General features: G+C 32.3%; 3 protein-coding genes across 3 annotated transcripts; 1 reads left to right on the top strand and 2 right to left on the bottom strand.

The window, feature by feature from the left end:
- Positions 1 to 4,485: 4,485 nt before the first annotated feature.
- LOC123270182 lies at positions 4,486 to 6,009 on the bottom strand. The gene is made up of 2 exons (XM_044736125.1): positions 4,982 to 6,009; positions 4,486 to 4,882 (listed from the first exon to the last, which is right to left on the bottom strand). Exons 1-2 carry the CDS (start codon positions 5,962 to 5,964, stop codon positions 4,486 to 4,488), a joined length of 1,380 nt encoding a protein of 459 aa, XP_044592060.1. The 5' UTR covers positions 5,965 to 6,009.
- Positions 6,010 to 9,357: 3,348 nt separating this feature from the next.
- Positions 9,358 to 10,557, top strand: LOC123270181. Its single transcript, XM_044736124.1, has one exon. The coding sequence runs from the start codon at positions 9,382 to 9,384 to the stop codon at positions 10,555 to 10,557; it is 1,176 nt and encodes a 391-aa protein (XP_044592059.1). The 5' UTR covers positions 9,358 to 9,381.
- Positions 10,558 to 10,690: 133 nt separating this feature from the next.
- LOC123270180 lies at positions 10,691 to 12,533 on the bottom strand. Its single transcript, XM_044736123.1, has one exon. It carries the CDS (start codon positions 12,455 to 12,457, stop codon positions 10,691 to 10,693), a length of 1,767 nt encoding a protein of 588 aa, XP_044592058.1. The 5' UTR covers positions 12,458 to 12,533.

Raw genomic sequence — 12,533 nt, 5'->3', positions numbered from 1 at the left:
AATGAATAAACCGATTTTCACGCGGTTGGCAGCGTTCGACGCAGTTTTTTAAGCCTCACAAAGAATTTCAAATTTTAAATTGATCGCGCTAGAAATTTCGGAGTTATTCCGAAAAAACACTTTTTTCGGTTTTCTTTCGTTCACGATATCTCTCGAACGAATCAACCGATTTTGACCGGACTGGTGGCGATCGACGTGGTTTTTTGAGGTTAAGAGCTGATTAGTTTTTGGAATTGAACCATCAAGCCGTTTAAAAGTTATTCCAAAACCACATTTGAAAAAAATTTTTTCAGTTTTTTTTAAGATTTCTCAAAATCTATTGATCTGAATCGGTCCAAATAGTTTTCAAAATCTAAGTTTGGTCAAGCCATTTCGAATGGCACCAACCGCGGTGAAATCGGTCAAGCTGTTCAAAAGTTATAAGCGGCTCACCTACTTTCACACACACACACACCACACCACACACACACACACACACACACACACACACACACACACACATACATACAGACGCCGTGACAACCTCGCGGGGATAGTCAGGGAAGCTTCCTGTGACCTTCAAACGTCGAGATCTGATGAAAACTCGGTTTTTGCAAAACGGGGTGAAAACAATAACTTCCCGATTTTTGAAAATCTTCGATTTTCGTAGCGGGAAGTTAAAAATGTAAGTAAGATAAAGTACCCAGTACTTGAAAACTTATAAAAATGGGACCAGTACTTGAACAGACTTTTTGAATTGTTGTAATACAAAATCCGTAAATTTATTATGAGTAATATGCGCATATTATAATTATTCAATGATACAGTAAATGATTTCTGTAAGTTTTTTCAATTATATATCAAAACAATTATATTTTTGTTATGTCGAGAATCGCCGATAGACGCTATTTTTTTCATGAAAAAGGTACTAAACCGTAAACCAAACAATCAGTAAAAAAAATGGTTCATCATCATTTTGAGTAAAAAAAAATTAGAAAAACGGTTGACCCTGAAGGCCATCCCTGCAACTTCCCTCTAATTCCATACATAGGCGCTTAAAATTGCACTTATGACGTTTTTGAGTTCTTCGAGCTCAAATATACAATTTATGTGTTATTTGGAGCTCTCTGATCTCAAAGAGATAGCTTTGCTATGCTTTTGAGCTCTTCGAGCTCAAAAATCTTATCAAAATTCGATGAAACACGATTTTTTTAATTGCACGCCTCATAGCGCGAAGCGCGTGAGGTTGTGCTTTATACTCGACTCATCAAGATCAAGCAATTTTGTGATCTTTAAATGCCTCTATTACAACCATATTACACTTATACAATGATGTAAGTAGATGTACACTGAAAAAACACTTAAATTAAACCATCTTTTACTTTCTAAAATCATTTCATGTTGATATTTAAAAAAAAAAAAAACGTTTTGAAAAAAATTTTACGCGGATGTCCGGATGTCACCCCATTTTGGATGTACCAACGATTACTGCCAAACAAATTGATATTTCAAAACCGGACATTTTTTATTAGTTTAAGAATTAGATGAACTGGGTCCGTATTTCATATCAGTGGCCTAGTATACATATTTTTTTTTGAATTGAATTTTTATTAAAATTCACTACGATACAACCGTAAAAGCCAAACAAACTTTTCTTATTTGTCACGTGAAAACTCTGGCGCCACTTGATCAAGCTAGATTTTTTTAGACTGCGTGCGCATATGACAAGAAAAAAGGGCGCTGATATTTAAAAAAAAGAAATTAAGAAATTACTTAATTATATATTTTTTTTTAATCAATTACAAAATTAATTTTTTTCTTAAAAAATAAATGAGAGTTATGAGGCGTGCACTTTTGGATTTTCCAAACTTTTTTCAAACTGCTGTAACTTTTGAATAAATCAACCGATTTTCACGCGGTTGGCGGCGATCGATGTAGTTTTTTGAGTTCTATAAAAAATTTAGAACAAAAAAAAACGAGTGAGCCTCACAGACATAAGGTCATAATAAAATTGAAACTTTTTCAATCGTTAGGTTGGTCTATATTATATGTATATGAATAATATAGCGTCATTTAGAGATTTTAAAGAATATTTTCGTGGGAATAAGTATGATGTTAGTGCTGTGTCTGAGACTTGGTTAAATCATTTAATATCTGATGATATGTTCCTGCCGTCGTTTGTGCTTCATCGTCATGACCGGTGCCTGCGGAGCGGTGGTGGAGTTGCTCTCTATGTCAGGGATGACCTGATGTCTAAGTGTGTATAATAGGAGGGGTGATGTAAGGGAGGATTATTTACGCCTGCCTAGATCTAATTGTCGGATATTTGAGAACTCTTTTCTTATCCGCGGGATACGCATTTGGAATGCGCTACCCCCAGAAGTAACTAAAGCTGAAAATTATGAACTGTTTTGTAGTGCGTGCTATAATTGTTATTTGCTAAAGTATTAATTTATGATATTGAGCTTCGATTGTCATTATTGTATGCTGCTGTGCCTTGAGTGATATTGAATGATATTAGTTTTGCTTAACTGTGCTATTACCAGGTTTTCTGGCAACTTGTCTCATATCTACCACGATTATAATTTATAATTTATAATTCACGTTATTATTTCATTATAATATGTTATTATTTTATTATTTTCAATTTATGTAATTACATGCTCTGTATCTTACACTGATTATAATGTATAATTATGATGGTCCTGAGGGAGCTAAGGCTCTAGGGTCAATAAAGTTTATTATCTATCTATCTATCTATAGCATCTCATGTTTTGAAAAACACAAGAAAGTTATTGTATCAATTACCCGGTATTTAAGAAATAAAACACAAAAGCTTGAAAAATCCAAAAATGCGCGCCTCATAATGCTAATTCATTTTTAAGAAAAAAAAATTGTGGAATTGATTAAAAAAAAAATTAGGAAAACGGTTGACCTTGAAGGCCATCCCTGCAACTTCTCGTTCATTTCGTACCTAAGCGCTTAAAATTGCATTTATGATGTTTTTGAGCTCTTCAAGCTCAAAAATACAGTTTATGTGTTATTTTGAGCTCTCCGAGCTCAAAGGGATAGCTTTCCTATGCTTTTGAGCTCTTCGAGCTCAAAAATTTTTTCAAAGTTCGATAGAACACGATTTTTTAAATTTCCAAACTGCTATAACTTTTGAATGAATGAACCGATTTGCACGCGGTTAGCGGTAATCGATGTAGTTTTTTTGAGCTCTATAAATAATTTTGAACAAAAAAATTGACCTGATGAAAAATTTCGGAGTTATTACAAAAAAACACTTTTTTCGACGATATCTCACGAACGCATTAAACGATTCTGACGCTCTAGGTGGCGATCGATGCGGGTTTTCAAGGTTAATAGCTGATAGGTTTTTGAGATCTAATGAAATTAAATATAACTCAGAAAATCTAAAAAATTTATTTTATTTTATTGAAACAAACCCAACAGCTTACACCATTAACAAGGTTAATAGATTTATTTATTTATTTATTTACACTTAAGCTCAACAGCTTTTGCCATTAACAGGGCCACTAAAAATAATTGTAATTACAGTGAATTATATACACAAGAGAGACACATAACATGTTAATAATTATATTATGTTAATTAACTATTTTTATCTGATTCCTTAATTACTATATTATTATTAACAAATTTATTTTTGAATGAATTTTAGAATTAATTATGCAAGTTTACTAGTAAACTTATAAAATTATAGAATATGACAAGACGATCGTCTTAATAATTTCTAATCGATAACGTGTATTCAAATGCAATAAAAAAATAACTATTGCAACAGTCAGTTTTGTTTATACATATACCAAAAAAAAAAGTATATAAATAATTACTATAAAATTATCAGTGTAATATTTTATTCAATTTTTTTCAATCGATAAAAAAATCAAAATATAATATATTCTATTACTGTGCAACAGGAAAGAAGATTAATTGTCAGTAAGTAAAAATTTACGATAAAATAAAATAAAAAAAAAAAAAAGTTAGTAGAATTATCTTTATTGCAACAGTGTGATTTTTTCTTTAAGTATTTTTAATTCATTGAATAGTCATTGCTGAAAAAGTCTTTTTAATACTTGAAAACTCTGAAAAAGTCTCTCTATTCTGATTAATTTATTCAATTAAATAAATCTGAAAAAGTCTTATTAAGTCTTTATAACTCTTTTCAAAAGTCCCAAATCTCAGAGAATATTTGTCTTTTTCAGAGTTTGTCAGACTTAATCAGAGTTATTCACCAATGATAAGACTTTTTCTGCCGTTTTTAGAAAAAGTAAGACTTCCAAAAAGACTTATTAAGACTTCTCAAGACTTTTTCAGAGTTTTTTCAGAGAAATTTTTCCATAAGGGGACTTATAAATGTTGTAGAAAAATATATACGTAATTCTAGACAACTAAAAAAAACTATTAAAATAATAATTAAACTAAAAAATTACACAAATTTATCACCATTTCATGATCAAATTGCCAATAATATAAATATAATTAGATATTTTGAACACAATCAATAAAATTTCTCAATTCATAATTACTCAAATATTCATAAATATCCAATATGATTTCATAGGGAAGAGGAATTATGCAATTAATTTTGCTAAGTTTTTTAGATTCTTCTAACAATCGAATTCTTTTGTTAACTGAATCAAGTCGTATTCTCATCTGATCAACAATAATTTGTAAAGTACCATCTCTAGGTTGATACTTATTGAGACACTTGATAAGTTTATTACTTTTCGCAAGCGGTTTAACAGTTCTATCATTAAAAATCTTAGCAGCTAAATTATACAAAGTTTCTCTTTTTTTTCCATATTTAAAAACAGTTTCTTTCAACAACCCATAAATAACTTTACATTCAAAGTCTTGAATCTTTTTCCTATAATCAGAAGACGATGAAATTAATTCATCCATCTTAAATATTTCTTCTTTAGGTACAAACAACCTAAACTCTCGTCTTATCCTTAAATCCCACAATATGCAATCAACGGTGTTTAATTTTCTTCTTTCGATCTCTAATTTAATAGTTTCTATCTCTTCTTCTGGATAAAACGAATACCAATAAAACAAATTATCAGTATCCCGAATTGGAAGCAAGGCATTAGACAATGCTTTGGATCCAGTACGTGAGGGATTACAGCGTAACAAATTTGAAACTAATTGAGAGACACCTCTGTAAGAAGCAGTATTACACAGTTCCGTATACCCGTCGTTGTTCATCCTTTCATCATAATTTTCTTTTGAATAATAATAATAATAATATATTACCATAACAATCTCATTTAGATAATTTAATTGTCGGCCACTATAACGATATTTTAGACAGACTCGATCATTAAATACATAGTCAAGTATATTTTTATCTTGATTATCACGAACATTGATTAATTCTGGATAACTATTTAAAAATTTATCGACAATGACTCTTGCTGTTCTGTAATTTTCATTTTCTAAAGCTACCATCAACAAAGTTTTATTATCTTTGGTTCTCACAGTAACGTCAGCTCCATAATTAGTAAGTAATTCAAACAACTCTGTCTTGTCCTCAACGGCAGCATATGACGCAAATGATAATTTATCACCAAACTCATCTGGCCAGGAATAATTTGTAACAAGTACTGAAATCATTTCAAATGTAAATTCAGCGTTGGGATCAGCTCCAGCTTCCAGCAAAAGACGAATTGCTTCACAATCCCCATCCATGCATATAAGAATCGTCAAATGAATTGGTTGAGCTCCATATTTCGTTACTAAGTTAACGTCAGCTTGATATTTATTAATCAGTATATCAATGATAGCTACTTTGTTAAATATACACGCTAAATGCAATAATACGTATTCTCTATAATTGAATCCTGGTAATACTTGATTTACATCAAATCCATCGTTTAATATTTCTTCAAAATTATTTATATCATTGTCTCTTAAAGCATGAATCAGACTTTTTGCAATGTCTATAACAGATTCCATGTTCTTACGCGTCTGTAATTATTTATTATGATGGTAAATAGATTTATCTGAAAAAAAAAAATATATATTATTATTATGTATTCATTTTTATCATTATTATATTTCTCATTAATATGAATTAAAAATGTAAAAAATCAATTTGTTTGTATCTCTCATTTTTCACCTAAAATTTAAGATTTAAAGTCAAAAACAAGTTTTTACAGCCAAAATTAAAGTAGTTAAAGTTTGACTTAAAAATTTTGGATTTATGAAGAAATTAATAAGGAACTTTTTTGTAAAAAATTTAATTCTGTATTTACAATATTCTCGTCAATTTTCCCATATTTCGTATATTTTAACCAGAATTCAGGGTCAAAAGTCAAAAACAAGTTTTTGTAGCCGAAATGAAAGTAGTCAGAGTTTAATTCAAAATTTTTGGATTAAATTTTGGAAATATAGAAAAAATTGATCGGGAACTTTTATGCAGGAAATCAGATCTTATTGGTAGGAAATTAAATTTTCTTTCTAAAAGGTTTTATCAATTTTTATCTCTCATATTTTAGCTCTAATTTTTAATCAGAATCAAAATCAAGGACCAAATTTCAAACAAATATTTCCAAAATTCGTTAAAGTTTTCCTTCTTTTTAAACGCAATGATGAAAAAAAATAATTGTTTTTTTTTTTTTTTTTTTCATAAATTATCATCGTAATTTATAAACAATGGTCTGATTTATTGAATTTTTTCAATTTGAGATAAGTGTTTATGGCCCTTGTTAAACCGAAGCAATTACAATGACATTCTGTTGTCATTACTTTTGTGAAAAGGCTTTCGACTCATTAAAATTCTGACGCCTTATTATATCTGAGTGACAAGCAAAAATACAAATTTACTTTCCCTCGCGGTTTCGGAATCACTGTAAAATCACAGTGAAATTTTAGTGAGATTATAGTAAAAAGATAGTGCGACCATGATGAAATTACGGTGAAATCACCATAATTTTGTGCCATTCGGTTACTGTAGTTTTATGGTCATCTCACAGTGGTAATGCTGTGAGTTTAGAGTGGTACCACTGTTAATTTACAATGAATCCACAGTGAATCTACGGTGAATTCACAATGAATCCACAGTGAATTTATGGTGAATTCACAGTGAATTCACCGGGGTAAAAATAATTGTATATAATTATTTCCATGAAAAAAAAAAATATCTGTCGGGAGCAGGAATCGAACCGCGAACCTCATACTCGGAAGACTGACTTGCTACCAATTGACCTAAGAGAACATCGCGAGAAAATATGTTCGTGTGAACTACAAGTCCTGCATATGTTATATAAATGACTATTTTTTTTTTCGTTACATATAATTATATAAGAATCATAAATAATTTTTCGAAATTGCAAAAACCATCTCATATTATTACATATAATTATATATTAATCATATATAATTATTCGAAATCGCAAAAACCATTACATATAATTATGTATAATTATACATGATTATATATAGTTATATATAATTATACATGATTATATATAATCACAAAAACCATTATACATAATTATATTTAAATTAGATGTAATTATATATTAATCATATACAATTTTCTTACCCCGGACCCAATGAGTTCACAGTGAAATTACTATGAATTCACAGTGAAACTCTATCATGAACTAACGGTGTTACAACTATCAGATCATTCTGAAGTCACGGTTAAATCATGGTAAAACGACGGTGAAATCACAGTGAAATTACTATGAATTCACTGTGGAACTATTGTGAACTCACGGTGTTATCTCTGTGAGACTACCATGAATCTACAGTGATACCACCACTAAACCATAGTGACGAAATGGCACAAAATCACTGTGAATTCACTATGAAATTACCGTGAACCCACAGTAGATTTACGGTGAAGACGATTTCACTGTGAATTCACTGTGATTTCATAGTAATTCCGAAACTGCGAGGGTTCTTTCACTATTTTCTGTAATTCTGTACAAAGTTACGCTTATGAAAAAAGGTTCAATTATACAAAAGGGTCCGAAGTCGATAGAGGCCATAAATACTTGCCTCAAATTAATAAAATTAAATAAATGAAAAAAATTTTATAGTAGCAAAGTTCATAATTCGCACCTTATTATAATATTTTACCCTTTATAAATGCTAATTTGAAACAAATTTCTATGTCTATTTGATCAAAAGATAGCGAGTAATCATTGTTTATAAATTACGATAATAATTTATGAAAAAAAAAAGTTATTTTTTTTATCTTTGCGTTTAAAAAGATTCAACTAATCATCAAAAAATTCAGCGTGAAAAAAAAAATTGAATTTATGATTTTATACAAGTCCAAAGTTGATGCTTATTTTTAAACCTTAAAAAATTGTCAAAAATTATTTATCAATTAGTAATTTTAAATCGAGCTGCATAAAACTTTGACTTATCGATCTATAAATGTCATATTTAAATGGGATTTTTTTAAATACGAGTTACTCAACGTTTAAAAAAAATAGTTGTTACATTAATTGACCGGGAACTTCTGAGTTTAATTTTATTGAAGATAGTACACTTTAAAATACTTAAAATAATTATAATAATTAAGATTGTACCTGATTTGTTAATATACTCCGTTGGTTTTGTTGAAATTAAATTATTATTCACGTAAATTAACTTCACAAATTTCACAAATCTACTTTAATTCTTCCACGTGTTTTCAATGAAACTTAGAAAAACCTTAAGAGGATGTTAACACTAGGATGTCTAGGACACGAATGAAAGGTTTGATCGGCAGAGGAGCTTCCTTAAGTTTCAGATGAACCCACTTCACAAATTTTGGGGAAAACTGTGCCCAATTATAGCCGACTTTTCCGAGATCTTTGCCCTCTCTTCCTAAATTTACCCAAAGTATCGTCTGGGCCTCATCTACCTGAGTCAGATACAATATTGTTCTCTCCCTTCTCTTACTCCTATATACTATTATACCTATTTATGCATTTGTGTACACTAAAGCGTATTTACGTATAGAAAAAGACGTACATATGTATTTTTTTAACTTTAAATTATTTATCTAAAACATAAATTTTATATATTAAATTCTATATCTTTGAGATTAATAATTATTTATCTATTTGTCCTTTGAATAAATTGAATTTTGTCAAATTAATTTTACTTATATTAGTCATTGAAATATTTTTAAATTATTATTTTTTTAAATATTTTTATTATTTATTTCTAATTGCAAAAATCAACTATTTCTGATTACTTATTGTACCGTTAAATTATTAATTTTTTTGTTTGTTATTTTATTATAAATTTTATCTATTAAATAAACGTTGATCGTTTGTTTGGCAACTTGGTTAAAAATTAAATAATTTTTTTTTTTTTCCCATTTGTATTTATTAGATATATACAGACTTTTCAAAAATTATCAACAAAATGATTTTAGTGGTATTTACTGTCGCAGTAATCCTGGTGGTGATTGCCTATTCTTTAACAATATCTTTAAACTCCAAAGATTATTACGGCTACATCTCCAAGTACAACTACAAACTATCGAACCGACGTCTAGCAGAGCTTCTGAACGGCAACATCATGTCGAACATTCCGAACATTTTCATCAACTCCAAGGACCCAACAGTCTGCTCAACATCCTCCGCGATCTTTTTAATCAAGTTACCAGATAACATGTCCCTGACAGACGACTATGAGCTGCACAACGAAAGCACTGACGCAACTTACGACGCAGAGTGCGATAAGATCTGCCCAGGGTTGTCTCTTTACTCGTTGATAATCCGCGATCGTAAGAAACAAGAGATATTCGTGGGAAACAAGCAGCTCTACGAAGGAATCTGGTGCGTCAGCAAGCGACCTCGCTGCAATCTACATACGACCTACGCTGTTATGACGATGAACAACGACATAGTCTGCCGATCCAGGTTTCCGAACTTTTTCGGGGGCCCGGAAGGGAACAAGATAATTGCCTGCAACAACTCCCATATCTACCACCCGGACAACATCCTGATGGACAATAAGAATAATTGTCGGGTTAATCCTCGAGATATCAACATGACTCACGAAGATGAGCTGGTTATTTCGACTGACCCCAGCTCATTCAGATTCGTGTGCGAATTCGGCGGAATAGATTCCCTTGGTAATAAATACGTCCAACACCCACTGAACCGGCTCCATCCGATGCGCAACCCCTGCATCATGGAGATACCTAATGCCGATGAAAAAAACGAGTTTGATGCTACATCCGGTGAGTGCAATTGTAGTTCAAGAAGTTACGATGTCGGGAATCGCGATCCTTCGAACAAGCAGACTCCTTGCACGTCTTGTAGAACCATTTGGAATAATAACGTACTGACAATAAAGGAACCCTGCTTTCCTAAAGAATCAGTCTTCATTGAAGCTAGGCGCAAGTTACCTTGCTTCACTGGTAGGTTTGAATCTATGACGGCTCCCTGTATACCTTTGTTTGATGTTAAGATGAAACAATACATCAAAAATAAATCGCCATCGCCTCTTACAAAATCGATTGTTATGCCACTATTTACTGGCAAAGAAACTGCGCGAGGACAAATCGAAGATAAACGTATACCATCATATTAGTTTTAAAAACTATTGAAAATAATTGAGTTTTGATTATTTTTTTTTCAGTTCAGCAAAAAAATATATCATCATCATCATTATCAATGGAATAAAAAAAAGTGGTCAATAATCAACAATAGTTTCAATTTAAAAATCACTTATATACAAAATTAGAGTCAGCTTTATGATAATGTTGGATGAGAAATTTCTTACTACTCTCCTTATCAGTCAGAATAAAATCAACAACAAAATGTCGAAGTCCGGAAATTCGATGCCGTTTCCAACGGCTATTTTTCCTATCTTCATCCGGCATTGGTCTGACCCGCATGGCAACAAACGGAAAATACTGATTAAGAGTTTTATCGGTTTTAATCGCTGGATTGTAAGTCAGGTACTGATAGCTTTTATTATTAAATTCATATAGAGCTACACCAAAGGCATGTCCCAATTCTTGTACCGAATCCCAGTTTTGAGTACTTACGAAATACCAACCATATCTTTCTTGATAGGCCCGAGTCAGAAAAGTTGAGGATATGTTATTATGTTTGCTGTTGATTATAAAATCTTTGATTTCATGTTCTTCGACAAAGCAAGCCAGGTTTAAATTATAGATTCGGCAGCCGTAACTGAAAGACATCGCGTAACCGCCATCAACATTTCCTCTCAAGCAGTGAGGGTAGACCGTTGGAGTGAACGTTGACATTGGTAAGACGGTTAGGCCTAGCAAAGCGTCCTTCCCAGCGTTTATAGCATACTGATAATTTTGATTCAGTCCTAACTTTAGATAAAAATCTTGGTTGTCTTGGTAATCAAAGACAAACACGCAGTCTTGCGGGCTCTTGTCTTTATCGTCATGATTGGAGGCACCGTAGACCCACAGCTCCTTCCACTTGATAGCCAACATGACATCCGGACCCCAGGAGCCTTTCAGCAGACGTTTCATATTTCCATCATTGCCATTGTGAGTATGTCTCCTCAAAGGAATGCCCCAATTTGGCTGGTTGATTTCATCACTGTCAGCCGGTCGGCAGATCACCGTGGTATCATCAGGGTGACCACTTTTGTCAATGGTAACTGACCTGGCATAGGTCGGGTTTCCAGTAACAGGACACCTGCTGCAGGGGTCGGTCAGTTCATCCAGGTTTCCAACATAATTAGAGATCATTTTGTCAAAGTATGTTTTTACCGGGATGAAAGACTCGGCGAATTTTTGGGGCTTGGGCACGGTTGACCAGTTGACGCGTTCCTCAACAAAAGGAGCAACGCAACGGTGCCAACCGTCTCCAACGACTTTCGACTTGAATTCGTTGAGACACTTGCACTTTATTTTATCGTAGGAAACGTTTATGTCGACGACGTCTCCGTCGCAGATAAAGGGATGCTCACAGCTCCCGAACAGGGTCATGTTGCCAATAAATCCAGGTCGTTTACAGAGACAGAACCTGATGTAGGTATTTGGATTGAGGTTACTTTTGAAAGACGAGGCCTTTACCATCGCCCAATTACCGTGGTACTCGTTGCAGCCTGATGACATGTCTTTAAACGCAACACAGTATCCTTCACCCTCGTCATTCTTCGGAATAACATTTGTTCCAATTTTTACTTCTTTGTCAAAGTGCTTGCAAGTGGTGTAAGGGCACGACTTGCAGAAATCTGGGTTGTCGAGTTTACAAGTCACGCGTTTGTTTTGGTTTTCAAGATCGCAAGGATCTTCGATGGTAATTTCAATAGTGTCCTTGAATTGTGATCGAACATTTATCTCCGTTGTAAACTTGTACTTGAGTTTTTTTAGCTCCGATTTTAGGGAAGTTTGCTTGGAGGTTGAGATTGAGTTTACTGAGAGCAGTGGGTCTGCCCTGTTAATCTGCGTTATTATTAAGCAGACAAACATTGTGATTAAAATTAGTCGGATTAATTCCATAGTGGGTATAATTATTTTATTACTAATATATAGTTTACTTTTTTAAAAAATTTACTCTCGGTTAATTAATAAAATA

The sequence above is a fragment of the Cotesia glomerata genome, linkage group LG8, assembly GCF_020080835.1.
Source record: "Cotesia glomerata isolate CgM1 linkage group LG8, MPM_Cglom_v2.3, whole genome shotgun sequence".
NCBI classification, from domain to species: domain Eukaryota; kingdom Metazoa; phylum Arthropoda; class Insecta; order Hymenoptera; family Braconidae; genus Cotesia; species Cotesia glomerata.
The sequence above is the reverse complement of the archived record's forward strand: the minus strand, read 5'-3'. Positions and strand labels throughout refer to the sequence as shown.

Bases quoted from the DNA above. Each gene is read 5' to 3' on its own strand.
- LOC123270180 (XM_044736123.1), bottom strand. From the start codon at position 12,457: ATGGAATTAATCCGACTAATTTTAATCACAATGTTTGTCTGCTTAATA.
- LOC123270182 (XM_044736125.1), bottom strand. From the start codon at position 5,964: ATGGAATCTGTTATAGACATTGCAAAAAGTCTGATTCATGCTTTAAGA. The intron at 4,883-4,981 runs TGATTGCATATT...TTCATCGTCTTC, and splicing joins AGAAGAAAATTAAACACCGT to TGATTATAGGAAAAAGATTC.
- LOC123270181 (XM_044736124.1), top strand. From the start codon at position 9,382: ATGATTTTAGTGGTATTTACTGTCGCAGTAATCCTGGTGGTGATTGCC.